Raw genomic sequence first — 16,927 nt, forward strand, 5'->3', positions numbered from 1 at the left:
AGAAGTATTATGCTGTATTAATGACTGCATTACTGTTCAACATATTTTTCTAATTGCATTATAAGAGTTGAGAGAGCTCAACTTCCTTGTCTCTAACTTTCTGTGCATACCAACTTGCCCTCATTTCCTTCACAATAGCCTAACAATGAAACCAATCACAGCAAAATCCTGCTATTCAGGAAAACAACAAGGGGCTTAAGCAAATATAGAACAAAAAGCTACTGACCCATGATCTCAATCTAGCCTTTTAATTCTCAGAGCCTCTGTAGGGCACCTGATCCGTGGCCTGCCCATCCAGCTTGCAAAAGCCAGAGCTCTCTCTCTTTTATTTTTCATGAGCTCAGGGATGGTGCAGAGGTAGGAACAAAACCAATTCTGTCCAAATGCTGACCTGGTTCTGGAAAGGGAGAGAAGAGTGACGTGGGCACATGGATATTTATTTAGAGGGCTGCTGCGATTCAGGCTCTTGGGACAAAGGCAGCAAGCCAGGCATTTAGACAGCGTCCTCATCTTGCTCCCCCATCACTCAGAAGCGTTGTATCGGTACCCACAGCAGACAGAAGGAGCCATAGCTCCTGGTGTGGGGCCCGGGAAAAGGGAGGTGCTTAGGTACCCCAAATAGCCATGTATAGGAGCACCTACCTTCGTGAGACCCGAAAGGAGAAATATGAGCGGGCTGATGAATTGCATGGCTCAAGAGAGCTGAGTAGCCTGGGCCAGGCTCAAGGGCTGGAGCATCTACAGGAACTCAATGAGCGCTTTGCCAATTATATCAACTGGGCCAGGGGGCTGGAGCAACGCAATGCCATCTTCCGCAAGCAGCTAGAGACCTTCCAGCGTCTAGATGAGCTGGCTGGCTTGGAGGAAGCATTTTCTGAGCAAATAGAGCTGAACCTTCAGCGAGCAAGGGACCTGGCTATTGACCGGGCCAAGCTGGAGCGGGAGGACAAGGATGCCCAACGGGTACTTGATGAGTTCCGAAATAAGTAAGCTTTGTGGGGATGCACTCAGAATAAGATATGGCCCCAGGCGGTGGGAGTTATGGGAATGTGTCACCCACAAGGGTGGGGAATGTCCACTCTACCACTTACCCATGGCCACAGTCAGATGTCCTCAGAGGGGATAAAAATATAATTCTGAAGTTATTCAGGAAACTGATTTGCAAATTAGTGGAAAAAATGACATTTTGAGTGTTTTCTAGCCATTGACTTTTTGTAAGTACCACTGAGTACCCATGTCTCTGTACCAAACAAATCCAGAGTTAAAATGGTTTAGATTTATTGTGAATATTAATGAGAGAAGACTTACCTTTAACAAGAATCTTTGATGTTGTTTCAGTCACGTCTGACTGTTGACCCCATTTGGGGTTTTCTTGGCAAAGACACTGAAGTGGTTTGCCATTTCCTTCTCTAGCTCTCTTTAGCGTGCTCTATTGTCTCTCAAATGATAGAAATTAGTTACATTTCCCATGATGCCCTTTATTTCCAGTTCTGGTTGTTGTTTTTTTAAATGTGGTAAGGACAGAGATTCACACGTGATCCAACAAAAGGATCAAATTTCAGTTGACTCTGCTTTTAGAGTAGTTTTCCCAAAATTCTTCAATGCAAGACATATTCTGAGGGAATTCAAAGGGAAGGGAGAATTGTGCAATTGTCCCATAGTCCAAAAAGGCTATCAGGGTAATTTGGACCCCACATTAATTTTTATCTAATAATTGAGGAAGCAAATTATTTATTTGGTCCCTTAAAATAAAGGTGCTATAAACTCTTACCTGAGGAAATCCCAGTTTTGATTTTAGCCATTTCCCCCTATATTTTACTTGATTCTTTTCTTGTCTTTGTGATTTATTTGAGAATTTCCATTTCTTTACAAATTATTTGGTAGAACAATTTGTACTTATTTGAAGGGAAAGTTGAAAGGTTCTTTTAAAATGAAATTACATTTTCATAATATGCCAATCACATGTAATTCATATAATTTGGTTTCACATTCCTCAGGTGAGTTTATAACTAGTCCAAACTAGAGATTAGGTTTTTTTTTAAGTTTTTCAAAAGGATTTATTTATTGAGAAATTATGACAACTGCAGCATTCCCCTCTTGAATATTCCTTCCTTGCACATACAAAGATTCTGGGGTAGAGATTAATTAAAAAAAAAAAGAAAAGAAATGAGGCCCCAAGTCCAAAAATGTATGTAGCCATCATTTGTGAACCCTATTAACTAAAAAAAAAACCTCTTAGGGGGCAGCTGGGTAGTTCAGTGGATTGAGAGCCAGACCTAGAGACAGGAGGTCCTAGGTTCAAAACTGGCCTCAGACACTTTCCAGCTGTGTGACCCTGGGCAAGTCACTTAACCCCCATTGCCTAGCCCTTACCACTCTTCTGCTTTGGTTTAAACAAACAAACAAACAAACAAACAAACAACTCTTACCTACTGTCTCAGTATTGATCCTAAGGCAGGAAAGTGGCAAGGGGTAGGCAATTGGAGTTAGTTGTCTTGTCCAGTGTCACATAGTTAGGAAATATCTGGGGCTAAATTTGAACCCAGGACCTCTTGATTCTGGACCTGGTGCTCAGTTTACTGTACTACCTAGCTGGCCTGGAATCCTACTAATTTAAAATTTATTCTATGTCTAGTTGGTTAGAGAACTTTAAAAAACAGAATCTTGTGCTTGCTTCGGCAGCACATATACTAAAAAAAAAACAGAATCTTAATATATGAAAAAGTATTAAGAATTTCTACCTATGGGTTTATAGGTCCAGCATAGACTATATATGTATATATACACATTTTTTTTTTTGGTCCAAAACTATGATTTTATCCATGTAGGGGATTCTTCCAGGCAGACCATTCCTCCATCCATACAGATTCAGAATGGTTCTGTAATTTTTAATTAAATTAAATTAAACCCTTACCTTACATCTTAGAATCAATACTGTGTATTGGTTCCAAGGCAGAAGTGTGGTAACAGAAAGAGGGCAATGGGAGTTAAGTGACTTGCCCAGGGTCACACAGCTAGGAAGTGTCTGAGACCAGATTTGAACCCAGGATCTTCCACCTCTGGGTCTGGCTCTCAATCTATGGAGACACCCAGCTGCCTCCTGCAGTTTTTATTTTTAGAGAATTAATTCCATGAGTTCTCTAGAAATTAGGGACTTGTCCTGGTCATAATCTAGTATGTCAGAGGTAAGATTTGAACCTAGATCTTCCCTCTAAGGATAGTTTCTCTATTCAATACATCATATTTCTTTTCAGGTTAGATTAGCAAAATACAATCTGGTATTGAAGTGAGAGTTCAGATTATTTAATGAAACTATCACTTTGGGGATAGCCAGGTAGCACAGTGGATCGAGAACCAGGCTTAGAGACAGGAGGAGATCCTGTGTTCAAATCTAGCCTCAGATACTTTCTAGCTGTGTGACCCTGGGCAAGTCACTTAACCTCCATTCCCTGGCCCTTGCTAATTTCCTGTCTTACCCTTGATACTAAGACAGAAGGTAAGGGTTTAAAAAATACTACTTTTATCTTTCCTCATTCTTACCCTAGGGTCACTTATATACTAATTTCAGTGCCTAGGAGTTAGATTTAGGAGGCATAAATTGGATAGAGCACTAGACCTGGAGTTAGAAAAACCTGAATTCAAGTCCTGCTCTAGATCCTTGTTAGCTCTTATTATCACCTAGATAATAATAGATGATAGAGGTACCTAAGACTTCATCTAATTCAACCCCCTCATTTTAGGCAGCTAGTGGCACAGTTGTTACTGTGCTGGGTCTGGAATCAGGAAGGCTAGACTGAAAAATCAGCCTCAGACACTTACCAGCTTTGTGACCTTGGCTAGGTCACTTAACCTGTGTTTTCCTCAGATTCTTCAACTATAAAATGGGGATAATAATAGTACCTACCTTGAAAGGTTTCTGTTAGAATCAAATGAGATCATATATTTTAAAAAGTACTTAACAACAGTGCTTGGCATAGTGCGGGCACTATGTAAATACTTATTCCTCCCTCTCTCCTCATTTTACAAAGAAAAAATTTGTCCAAGCTTATATGGGTAGCAAACTATTGTAGGGCAGGATTTGAACCTGGCTCCTATGACAATGCTTTTTTTTCACTATAACTTGCTACCTTTATGAGATTATTGAGAAAAACAATAGTTTTTTTAAGCCTTTAACTTCAGTCTTAGTAGTAATTGCAAATTCTCTTCCTCTTTCCTGCCCTTCCTCTACTCCTTGAGAAAGCAAGCAATATAATAGTTAATAGTACATGTGTGAAGTAATATAGAATATATTTCCATATTGACTGGGAAATATGTTCTTTGGAAAGAATTGATAACCTTATCCCAATCCAATTGGCTTCCTTTGCAATCCTATGCATTTTATTTACTGTATTTAAGAACGTTCTGAGAAGGGGTACACAAGTTTCACCTGTGGGGGGGGGGTCCCTGACACAAAGGGGTCCTTGATCTAAACGTAGTTAAGAGCTCCTGAACCAGTCCACTGCCTCCTGGGGTAGGTAAGGAAACTCAAGCCTTTATAGATTTTTCACAGTGCTAGTATTCTGAATCCTAGTCCTGTTATGAAATAAAAAGCATCAAATTCAAGTGTATTTGCAAAAATACTAATATACTTTCTTTTATTAAAGGCCAATAATCAAGATGAAATGCAGGGCAGCTTGATATAGTGGACAGAGCAGCCTAAGAGTTAGGAAAGCCTGTGTTCCGTTCCCTTCTTCTGACAGATAAAAACTGTGTGACACAGTGCAAGTCACTTGACTGCTCAGTGCCCAGGCAACTCTAAGGCTCTCAGTTGCAGAGAAGTTGATAAAGCAAGTCCAATGGGAAGCACCTTCTATGACGATGACATTTTAGGTCTTGTTCTTGCTTACTACCTTGGAAATAAAAACCTAAGCATATAACTCAAAAATTTACCAATTGTATTTCTTCCCAGCCGAAGTGCATGCATACACCCACCTGCACTGGGTGATTCAGAGGAAGGAGGAAAGTTATTTGGGGATGAGGCATTCCTTCTTTCTCCAGGTGGAAAGATTTCCCAGTATATGGTTGCCTTTTCCCAGCAGAACATTTTGCTGAGTCTCCCTCCTCTGATTTTCCAGGCAGTGTCATTTTCTCTAGAGTCAGGGAGAGAAACTCCACAGAAACGAGGGGATGTTTGTCTATCAAATTACTGTATTGTGACTTCATCTCTGTGGGTCCTTGCTCCTCGAATGTGACTATTGCCCTCCCTCTCCACCTGCTCCCTTTGCCTTAATAGTTGGTCTTTCGTAAGGTAGGGAAAGGGATAAGCATTTATCTAGCACAGAATATGTGCCAGGCATTGGGCTGAGGGCTTTTTACAAATATTATCTCATTTGATCCTCACAATAACCCTGGGAAGTGGTGTGATTATTATCCACATTTTATAGTTGAGGAACCAAAGATTTAAGTAACTTCTCCAGGGTCACCCAGCTAGTAAGTGTCTGAGGCTAGATTTGAATTCAGATTTTCCTGACTCCAGACTCCGTACTCTACCTACTGCATCACCTTCTGTCTCCATATGCCCTCATAAGATGTAGCCAAAAAAAAGTATCACTTAGTTGAAACACTATAAAGCTGATGGTCCCAGAGTCTGTCTCTAGACCTATCCTTTAGATCTATGTTGGCAAACCTATGTGTGATGGAGCATGCCGGAGGGGGCTGCTCCCTTCCCCCTTTCTATGTTGGCCTGAGGACATTTCTCACATGACCCACCCCTCTGCCCAGCAACCCAATGGGAGTGCTTCCTTCCTCCCCTGTCTGGGGTGGGTGAGGGAGCTCACATGTGGTGTGAGGGTTGCAATTTGGGCACTTGGTCTCTAAAAGGTTAGCCATCACTGCTCCAGACACTGGACAGATAACCTTTCAAAATGATTGACATAACCTTTGAAAATTCAGGGTCATCTCTGTATCATGTTAAAGTAGCTTAGAGGAAAACTTTAGAGGATTTGTCATATATATGTATATAATTCTGTATATATTTTTAACTTTTTGTGTATATTTTTGGCTTTTTGACAGATAATAATAGCTAGTATTTACATAGTTCTTTAAGGTTTGCAAAGAGTTTTATAAATAATTATAATAATAATTTAATTAAAAATATAATTATTTACAATAATTGTAACAACCCTGGGAGGCAAATGCTTTACTTAGTAAGCTCTAGTGGCATCTTGTTACTTTTAGGGGAAAATTGTTAGCATTTAAACCTTTAACCACCTGGCCCCAATCAGCCTTTTGAGTCATATTAAATACACTCCCCGGCACACATTCTATGGTCTAGTGAGTCTGATCTTCTTACTGTTCCTTTTTATGGCATTCCATTTCCTGTCTCTGTGACTTTGCATGGGCTGTCCCTCATGCCCAGGGTACCCTCCAGCCTCACTTCAGTTTCTTCAAATTCTTAGCTTTCTTTTGGGCTCAGCCTAAGTGCCTTGTGTCCAAAGTGTTTCTTGACTTCCCCCAGATGCCCATGCCTTGCCTCCTTGGATCTGTCTAGGCACACGTGATAGAATGTAAGGGTAGGGTAGTCCTTGGGGTAGGGTTTTTCATTTTTGCCTTTGTATCCCCAGAACCTAGCCCAGTGGGTGTGGGATCAGTGCATAAGCTGCTTACATGTGCTCTATGCCTTCCATTTGCAGGTATCAGAATGAATGTGAATATCAGCTCCTGCTGAAAGAAACGCTTGAACGGCTGAACAAGGTGAACTTATTACATGTTGGGGTTGGGGCAGATTTTCAGACAATGCTCTACTGGATTGCTGAAATGTCTGCTGAATGAACTTCCTCATTAAGTAGTGATTTTATTCTCCCTGTTTCACTCTCTTTCTCTGTCTCTGCCCTTTTCCCCCTCTGTCTCTGTGAGGTCATTTTTGTTGCTCTTCAGTCATTTTGGTGGGGTTTTCTGGCAAAGACACTGAGTGTTTTGCCATTCCCTTCTCCAGCTCATTTTACTGATGGAGAAATGGAGGCAAATGGGGTTAAGTGACTTGCCCAGGATCACATAGCTAATGTCTGAGGCCAAATGTGAACTGAGGAAGATGAGTCTTCCTGACTTCAAGGCCAGTGCTCTATCTATTCCTCTGCCTAACTGCCCTGTGAGATAGTTACTAGGAGTATTGCTCCCATTTTATAGATGATAAAACTGAGGCTCACAGAGGCAAGTGACTTTTCCAGGGTCACTCTACTAGTAAATATGAGAAGTTGGACTTTAAAATTCTCCAAGGTTGTTTTGAAAGAATATTTTTTCTTTATTTTATTTTAATAATAAATTTCCATGTCAGCTTTACAAAGTTATATGACTCATATTGTCCCCCTCCCTTCTTCCCTCCCCCTTCCCAGAGTTGACAAGCAATTTAGCCTGGGTTATATATGTATTATCAAGCAAAACACACTTCCATATTCCTCATTTTTTGTAGGTGAATAATCTTATAAACCCAAACCCCAAATCATATACCCAAATAAACAAGTGATAAATAATGCTTTCATCTGCATTTCTACGCCCACAGTTCTTTCTCTGGAGATGGATAGCAGCCTTTCTCATAAGTCTCTTAGAATTATCTTGGTTAATTATATTGCTTTTAGTAGCAAAGTCTATTACATTTGATTATTCTACAATATTTCAGTTACTTTGTATAATGGTCTACTGGTTCTGCTTATTTCACTCTGCATCAGTTCATGGAGGTTCTTACAGCATTTTCTGAAATCATCCTGTTTTTCATTTCTAATGGCACAATAATGGGAGAATATATATATATATATATATATATATATATATATATATATATAACCTTACCTTTTGTCTTGGAATCAATACTGGATAAGGGCTAGGCAATGGGGGTTAAGTGACTTGCCTGGGGTCACACATCTAGGAAGTGTCTGAGGTCAGATTTGAACCCAGGATCTCCTGTCTCTGGGCCTGGCTCTCAATCCATGAGCCACCCAGCTGCCCCCAGGCTAGACTATTTTACAGATTTAATTTTATATATTTTCAAATTAATGGCTTTTAGCATAATTTGAGATTCATTAATACCAATAGAGGTCAATAGAGGGAAGAATATCTCCCTATAGCCCCCTACCCCTTATTTTCTGTCCTGGTAACAATTCTAAGACAGAAGGACAAGGGCTAGGCAAATGGGATTAAGTGACTTGCCCAGGGTCAAGACTAGACCTGAATACAGATCCTCCTGACACACACTTGATGCCCTATCCATTGTGCCACCTAGCTGCTCCTCCTGCCTCAGTAGTTCCTTTTCAAGGGAGTTTAGCAAGAATATCATTCTCCTTCCAATTTCTGGAATGATTATACTTATCGAGAACCCTAAAGTATGGCCAAGGATTTGGCCTCTAAACTCTAGTCATATCCTGTGTCTTTTCCATGGGAAGGCTCCAAGTCCAACGCCTCTGACTGATTGATTATCAATTAATCGATTAATGAGCATCTTATCATTTTAAGTGATAGAAGACTGGAGTAATTGGAGTAAATATCAGAGGTTTCCACCCTTACACACACACACACACACACACACACACACACACACACACACACACACACACTCCACATACATATCCACCAATCCACCAGAGGGGACTTGTGGGAACAGGTCAGGGGCCATCCAGCTCCAAGTCCCGACCACTTCAGAAAATGCCTCCTGCCTCAGAGCTGGCTGCTCAATAACTGAAGGGTTGGAGCCCGCTAGTTTAGACCCATAGTTTTGTACGAAGCCCTTGCTTCTCTCTCTTTTGCTGGGCTATTTATTCTGTCAAACATCTGTGTGGGAAGCTTGCTCAACTCTCAAGAATGGCTTTTCTGTTTTACAGAAAATTGTTTCACAAAAGGAAAAGAAAATCAGTCTAGGGTTTGTCGTGAGATTTGTGCAATCTTCGGGGTTCTCAAAATAGACTCTTTATGGCTCTGCTTATTCTCTTCCCTTCCTTCCCCCTGCCACAAGCTTGAAACAAAGGGTAAAAAAAAAAAGGTGGCTCTCTCTCTCTCCCTTTCTGTACAATTCTGTGGGAATAGGGACTTTCATTCACAGAAGGAATCCCCAAATAAAAAAATACCTGGAATTAGTGCAAATTGGCACCTGTTTTGCTACATATATAGAGTTTCCTAGAGCACTGAGCAGTAATAAGTGCTTTCCCCAGGGTCAGACAGCCTGTAAGTGCTAGAGATGGGACATGAAGCCAAATTTTCTTGGCTCTAGGGCCAATTCTCCATCCACTGTGTATAATTCAACTGAAAACAAAAATTTGGGTCATGCAGTTCAACAACCAACCAAAGCAATTTGGGTCTCAGGTCCAGTGAGTATTTTTCTTTTTAGAGAAATATTTAATAGTTAAATAACATAAGCACAAAATTAAATGAAGAAATTGAAACTCAGTTGTGGTTGAAGAAACTAGGAAGAGAAAATGGAAAAATAGGAAGTGAAAGGACTGACTGACAAAAAGGAAATTTGACATTTCTCTGGAGTGTGTAAAGGAAGAGGAAAAGGAAGATGGTTGCCATCTTGTCCTTTGATCACCTGATCTGAAACAAATGCCTATTAGATCCTGAGTCAAATGCCTCCACCAGCCATTCATTCCTGTCCATTGTTTACTTACACGTACTATATTCTGACCACCTCTCAGCTGTTCATGATTCCTCGGAAGCTGTCTTCTCTGGCTTCCTCCTTCTTCCTAGAAGTCTGTTGATAATTAAGGGAGGTCTTAGGTTCAAATTTGACTTCAGATACTTCCCAGCTGTGTGACCCTGGACAAGTCACTTAACCTCCATTACTTAGCCCTTATCACTCTTCTGCCTTGGAACTAAAACATGGTATTGATTCTAAAAGACAGAAGGTAAGGTTTAAAAAAAGAAAGAAAGGAAGAAAAAAAATTCAAGGTCAGAGTAAGAACATAGGAACCTTATAAACTCTGGATAATTTGCCCAATCAGCAGGTGTGTTCTATAGTAAGTTTCCTAGGTAATATCTGTAGGTATTGGCAAAGGCAGATCACACATAAATATTACTTGATTGATATTATTTATTAATTGATGAGAGTAAATTTGGCAAATTGGGTAGAAATCTTGGAACCCAGGAAGAGCTGATATCAAATATCACATCTGAGACACACTGAATTTTGTAACTTTGGACAAGTCACCTAAGCTTTCAGTGTTCTATATGGCTTTCTGAGACCATAATTTTCTTTTCTTTTTGAAAAATCTCTTAGCTTCTGTCTTAGAATCAGTACTAAATATCAGTTCCTAGGTAATTGGGGCTAAATGACTTGCCCAAGGTCATAGCTAAGAAATGTCTGAGGCCAGAGTTGAACCCAGGATCTCCCATCTCTAGGCCTGTTTCTCTATCCACTGAGCAACCTAACTACCCCTAAGACTATAATTTTCACAGAAGTTGCTTATCTGTGTGGGTAGCAAGAATTCCCCTTCTAGGAATGCTATTGTTCAGTCATTCAGTCATGTCCAACTCTTCATGACCCTGTAGATCATAGCTATATATGTGTTGTTTTCTTGGCAAAGATACTTGAGTGGTTTGCCATTTCCTTCCTGGTGGACCCAGTAGGTACTTCTGTCAGGCAATCAGGGGTTAAGCAACTTGTCCAAGGGTCACACAGCTCAGAAGTATCTGAGGCTGGATTTGAACTCAGGTCTTCCTAGCTCCAAGCCAAGCATTCTATTTAGTGAGCCAACTGACTGCCTCCAACCAGGAATGCCTTATAACTAATAAAATCACAGGTATAATCCATATCTTTCTTCTTTCTCCTCCTCCTCCTCCTCCTCCTCCTCCTCCTCCTCCTCCTCCTCTTCCTCCTCTTCCTCCTCCTCCTCCTCCTCTTCCTCCTCCTCTTCCTCCTCCTCCTCCTCCTCCTCCTCCTCCTTCTTCTTCTTCTTCTTCTTCTTCTTCTTCTTCTTCTTCTTCTTCTTCTTCTTCTTCTTCTTCTTCTTCTTCTTCTTCTTCTTCTTCTTCTTCTTCTTCTTCTTCTTCTTCTTCTTCTTCTTCTTCTTCTTCTTCTTCTTCTTCTTCTTCTTCTTCTTCTTCTTCTTCTTCTTCTTCTTCTTCTTCTTCTTCTTCTTCTTCTTCTTCTTCTTCTTCTTCTTCTTCTTCTTCTTCTTCTTCTTCTTCTTCTTCTTCTTCTTCTTCCTTCCTTCCTTCATCCTTACCTCCAACATTAGAATAAAATACCATATATTAGTTCCAAGGCAGAAGAGTGGTAAGGGCTAGGTAATGGTGTTAAATGACTTGCCCAGGGTCACACAGCCAGGAAGTGTCTAAGGCCAGATTTGAACCTAGAACTTCTCATCTCCCATTCTCCCTAACCTTAAATTTTAGGAGACTTCTTGGAAGAAGGAGGAAGCATGAGCCAACAGCTTCAGAAGAATCATCATGCTCAGCAGAGAGACAGTCAGAATATAATGTGTGTGACTAGACAATGGACAGGAATGAATGGATGGTGAAGGCATTTGACTCAGGATCTGATGGACTTTTGCTCCACAACAGGCTTGGCTCGCAATCCCCTGAGCCCCCTAGCTGCCCCCACTACCTCTATTCTTATTAATTAATGGTCCTACCACACCTATAGTCAGTACCAGCCCAAATTTAACTTGCTGAACATTTGAGTGTTTCTGCTTGAATGGCAAACCATTCCAGAAATGTGTAGTCTCTGGCAGGTTCCTTCCTTGTAATTCCATCCACCCCGTGTAATCCTTCTTGTTCTTTTGTTATGTTGTCATGTTTCTGGATAATATGACTCCCTTGAAAAATCCACACTCCTTATGGGGTAATTGGATAAAAAACCTGGCTGATTCTTTACCTCAAGCAATACTGGTAGAAGTGGAGGAGTTCTGGATCATTTGGAATGGGGTAGAAGAAGCAGAAGCCACTCCATCGTCTAGGGAAATCAGGGCAGCTGTGCCAGTCTGGGGGCAGAAATAGGAAATGTTAGAGAAGGGCTGGGAATTGGCTGCTGGAGCCTCCTTCTGGCATCCTCTCAGGTAGTTGGGGATTGTGGAAAACATGTTGGATCAGATTTCTTCTTTCAGTTGTATATAGTTCTTTGGTTTAAGTCAATATAGTAAATGAGCACCTAAATTTTGCTGAGAATAACTGCTGCAATTGATGCATCACTGGCACCACTAATAATTAGATCAAATGAACAAGATTTTGTTTTTGCATCAGTCTTTTCTTTAGTTTTAGCCACTCCTTTCTTAGTTTTTTTCATCCCAAAGGGTCTCTTTTTTTTAAAAAAAATTATTTATTTAGTCAGTTTAGAACATTATTCCTTGGTTACAAGAATCATATTATTTACCTCCCTCCCCTCCACCCACCCTTACCATAGTCAACATGCAATTCCACTGGGTATTACATGTGTCCTTGACCAGAACCTATTTCCATGTTGTTGATGTTTGCACTAGGATGATCATTCAGAGTCTATATCCCCAACCATATCATATCCCTTTGACCCATGTAATCAAGCAGTTGTTTTTCTTCTGTGTTTTTACTCCCACAGTGTTTCTTCTGGATGTGGATAGTAGTTTGTCTCATAGATTTCTCCAGGTTGTTCAGGGTCATTGCATTGCCACTAATGGAGAAGTCCATTACATTTGATTGTACCACAGTGTATCAGTCTCTGTGTACAATGTTCTCCTGGTTCTGCTCCTCTCGCTCTGCATCACTTCCTGGAGGTTGTTCCAGTCTCCATGGAATTCCTCCACTTTATTATTCCTTTGAGCACAATAGTATTCCATCACCAACATACACCACAATTTGTTCAGCCATTCCCCAATTGAAGGGCTTCCCCTCATTTTCCAATTTTTTGCCACCACAAAGCGTGCAGCTATGAATATTCTTGTATATGTCTTTTTCCTTATTATTTCTTTGGGGTACAAACCCAGCAGTGCTATGGCTGGATCAAAGGGCAGACAGTCTTTTATCGCCCTTTGGGCATAGTTCCAAATTGCCCTCCAGAATGGTTGGATCAATTCACAACTCCACCAGCAATGCATTAATGTCCTTTGTCACATCCCCTCCATCATTCATTACTTTCCATTGCTGTCATATTTGCCAATCTGCTAGGTGTGAGGTGATACCTCAGAGTTGTTTTGATTTGCATCTCTCTGATTATAAGAGATGTAGAACACTTTTTCATGTGCTTATTAATAGTTTTGATTTCTTTGGCTGAGAACTGCCTGTTCATGTCCCTTGCCCGTTTATCAATTGGAGAATGGCTTGATTTTTTGTACAATTGATTTAGCTCTTTATAAATTTGTGTAATTAGACCTTTGTCAGAGATCATTTCCCAATTTGTTGCTTCCCTTCTAATTTTGGTTGAATTGGTTTTGTTTGTATAAAACCTTTTTAATTTGATGTAATCAAAATTATTGATTTTACATTTTGTGATTTTTTTCTAGTTCTTGCTTGGCTTTAAAGTTTTTCCTTTCCCAAAGATCTGACATGTATACTATTCTGTGTTCACCTAATTTACTTATCGTTTCCTTCTTTATGTTCAAGTCATTCCCCCAGTCTGAGTTTATCTTGGTGTAGGGTGTGAGATATTGATCCAAACCTAATCTCTCCCATACTATCTTCCAATTTTCCCAGCAGTTTTTATCAAATAGTGGATTTTGGTCCCCAAAGCTGGGATATTTGGGCTTGTCATAGACTGTCTTGCTGAGGTCACTTACCCCAAGTCTATTCCCCTGATCCTCCTTTCTGTCTCTTAGCCAGTACCAAATTGTTTTGATGACCACTGCTTTGTAATATAGTTTGAGATCTGGGACTGCAAGGCCACTTTCCTTCACATTTTTTTTCATGATTTCCCTGGATATCCTTGATCTTTTGTTCTTCCAAATGAACTTTGTTATGGTTTTTTCTAATTCAGTAAAAAAGTTTTTTGGTAGTTCAATGAGTATGGCAGTAAATAAGTAAATTAATTTGGGTAGGATTATCATTTTTATCATGTTAACTTGTCCTACCCATGAGCAATTTATGTTTTTCCAATTGTTTAGATCTAGTTTTAATTGTGTGAAGAGTGTTTTGTAGTTGTATTCATATAGTTCCTGTGTTTGCCTCGGCAGATAGATTCCTAAGTATTTTATATTGTCTAGGGTGATTTTGAATGGAATTTCTCTTTCTAATTCTTGCTGCTGAGATGTGTTGGAGATATATAGAAATGCTGATGACTTATGTGGGTCCAAAGGGTCTCTTAAGGAAATCACAACCCAAAGTTATGGCAACATTCAAGTCAAAAAGCATTTATTAAGTACTTTTAATGTGCTAGGCACAGGGCTAAGATCTGGTAATAAAAATACAGAAAGATTCTTGCCCTCGAGGAGCTTGCATTCTAAAAGGTGGTGAAAACATATTCGAAAAAAAAGTTGAAGAGGGTGTATGTCTTGTGGGGAAGGTACCCACTAGGGGCATGATGAGGAAAATCTGGAACATCATGAGGGAAACCCAGAGAAGAATAAAAAGATATGGTTGGACTTCAGCTTTCCTAAAATGGAGGTGCCAGGAGAAACCAACCAATCAAATAAGTAGTCTGCAGGGATGATGTAAATGACTAATGTGAGAAGATTGAGGGTAGAGAGAGCTGCCAGGATGAGAAGGTTGGGGTGGGGGGCAAGGTGGATGCCCAGGGCAAGAAGACTGCTCTGCTATGGGGTTTAAAGATTAGAGAGTCAGGAGTGGAGCCTAGACTAGAATGGAGGAATTACATTCCAAATCAGTAAAAAGAAAGAGGCTTTGTAGAAATAATTGGTTGAATAATTGCTACTCTAGTCTAAAATGCTATTATGCATTGAAAAGGCTTGGTTTTAGAAACTATTTTTACAAAACCATCAAATATAAGTAGTTCTCATCTTAGAAAGAATGGTGGCCCTGTGGCTCCATCCATCAAAAGGGTTAGAATTCAGTTTATGTTCCAATTTCTCAATGAATTCTTTTAGTGTATGAGATTTTGTTGAGAAACTCTGATGATGCCCAAGTCACAACTTTTCATATTGTAAGAATTGTTACGAAATAAGAATTCTAGTCAGGTGAATGAATACCCAGAAAGTCTTTAGAACTCTACGTAAGTAGTTTAATTCAACAAGCTTTTGTTAAATGACTACCATATCTACCCTATTTGTTCCAGTGGGGCAGAGGATAAGGAGGGTTAGTGGGGAGAGGAGGTGGGGTACAAAAATTCATTCATTCATTCCTTGTCAAAATGTATTCAGGGACTATCATGGATAGAGCATAGACTTCCTAAAAAGGGCCATATTCTATTGTGTCTGACTCTTCATGATCCTGTTTGGGGTTGTCTTAGCAAAGGTACTGGAGTGGTTTGCTATTTTCTTTTCCAGCCCATTTTACAGATGAGGAAATTGAGACAAACAGGATTAAGTGACTTGTCCCGGGTAACTCAGCTAGTAAGTGGTAGTAAGGCAGGATTTGAACTCATGTCTTCCTGACTCTGGGCCCAGAGAACTATATATTGAGCCATCTAAGCTGCCTCCCATTCAAACAGAATTTAAATGACTTGCCCAGGGTCATATAGCTAGTAATTGTCTGAAGCAGGATTTGAACTTAGGTCTTTCTGACTTCAGGCCTGGCACTTTTATCTGCTATTTCACCTGGCTGCCTCTAAAGGGAAGATTTTTTGGGGGACAGGTGGGAGGATGAAAGAAGGAAAATTGGCAAAAGATACAGAAAATGGAAAAGTTTATGTCCCAACTTGGCCTAATTTTGCATGTCTTAAAAGGACTGTCAAGCAATCAACATTTTTAAGTGCCTACTCTATGTCAGGCACTGTGGTAAGGTCTGGGTTTACAAATATTAAAAAAAAGAAAAGAAAAAAAAGAAAGACAGTCCCAGACCTCAAAGGAGCTCACAGTCAAATGAAAATAATTGCTAGCATTTTGTATAGCACCTACTATCTGCCAGGCATTGTGCTAAGCATTTTTTCCCCATGAAATTTAACATTTATTGAACATATTTTTTGGGGAAAATACATGCAAGTTATAAGTCAAAAATAAAAGAAATGTGTATATTTCTAAGTGTGTATTGTGTAGATAGAATTCACTTCCCAGGCTCATCTTCCCCAAGCTCCTTCTACCCCACATCCCATTTTGCATGGGTACATTGCAGGATGTTGAGAGCTCTCTCTGTCTCTCTCTCTGGGTTGGCACTTCGGTGGAACATAGTCTTGAGTGGGAGCTCTGGTGCCTGCTGTGTGCTCACTCAAGGAATTTTGCAGGCTTAAGAGGCTTGGCAGTCTTCAGATTTTGGCTTCCTGATTCAGTTTAGGGTATTTTCGCTAGGTGGTATTTTCTGTCTCCTTCCTACATTTCCCTCTTTTTACTTTATCTCCAGTTTTGATTAAAATTTCATTGTTAAGCGCTACTGACAGACTCGTGACTTGAGAGTTAATTTTATAGATGGCGACCACAATCTTTTAAAATTAATATACATTGAATATTTTACTTTCATTATTACATTATATGTTGCTCATTTACATTATATGCTTATCCATAGGGGTTTTTATTATACTAATTTTGCTATTTTTCCAGATTATGTATCATATACAATTTCTTAATGTACATTTTCTTTTAGAAGTTAAAAAAAAGATATTTTATTTCTCAATTGCATGTAATAACATGTTCAACATGTATTTCCAAATTTTAAGATCCAAATTTATTTCCCTTTCAGAACTGGTAAGCAATTAGACACATGTTATCATGCAAAATATATTTCCACATTGGTCATGTAAGAATATACTCAAATAAAATCAAAACCCCTAAATCAAAACATAAATAATCTAATGTGAAAAATAGTTTGCTTTGATCTGCATTCTGACTCCAACTGGACTAAACTCTTTACAAATATGACTTCATTTTTATCCTTACAACAAATTTGGAAG

At 39.7% G+C, this 16,927-nt stretch overlaps 1 protein-coding gene across 1 annotated transcript in view; it reads left to right on the forward strand.

The window, feature by feature from the left end:
- The first annotated feature begins 467 nt into the window (after positions 1–467).
- The window catches only part of BFSP1 (beaded filament structural protein 1), a 55,994-nt gene continuing 39,534 nt past the window's right edge, over positions 468–16,927 (forward strand). Inside the window, exons 1-2 of the mRNA XM_056813858.1 lie at positions 468–986; positions 6,672–6,732. Of these exons, the coding sequence (XP_056669836.1) occupies positions 625–986; positions 6,672–6,732 (423 nt within the window). The 5' untranslated portion in view covers positions 468–624. The remainder of the gene's footprint in view (positions 987–6,671; positions 6,733–16,927) is intronic.

Source organism: Monodelphis domestica, chromosome 1, assembly GCF_027887165.1.
Source record: "Monodelphis domestica isolate mMonDom1 chromosome 1, mMonDom1.pri, whole genome shotgun sequence".
NCBI classification, from domain to species: Eukaryota; Metazoa; Chordata; class Mammalia; order Didelphimorphia; family Didelphidae; genus Monodelphis; species Monodelphis domestica.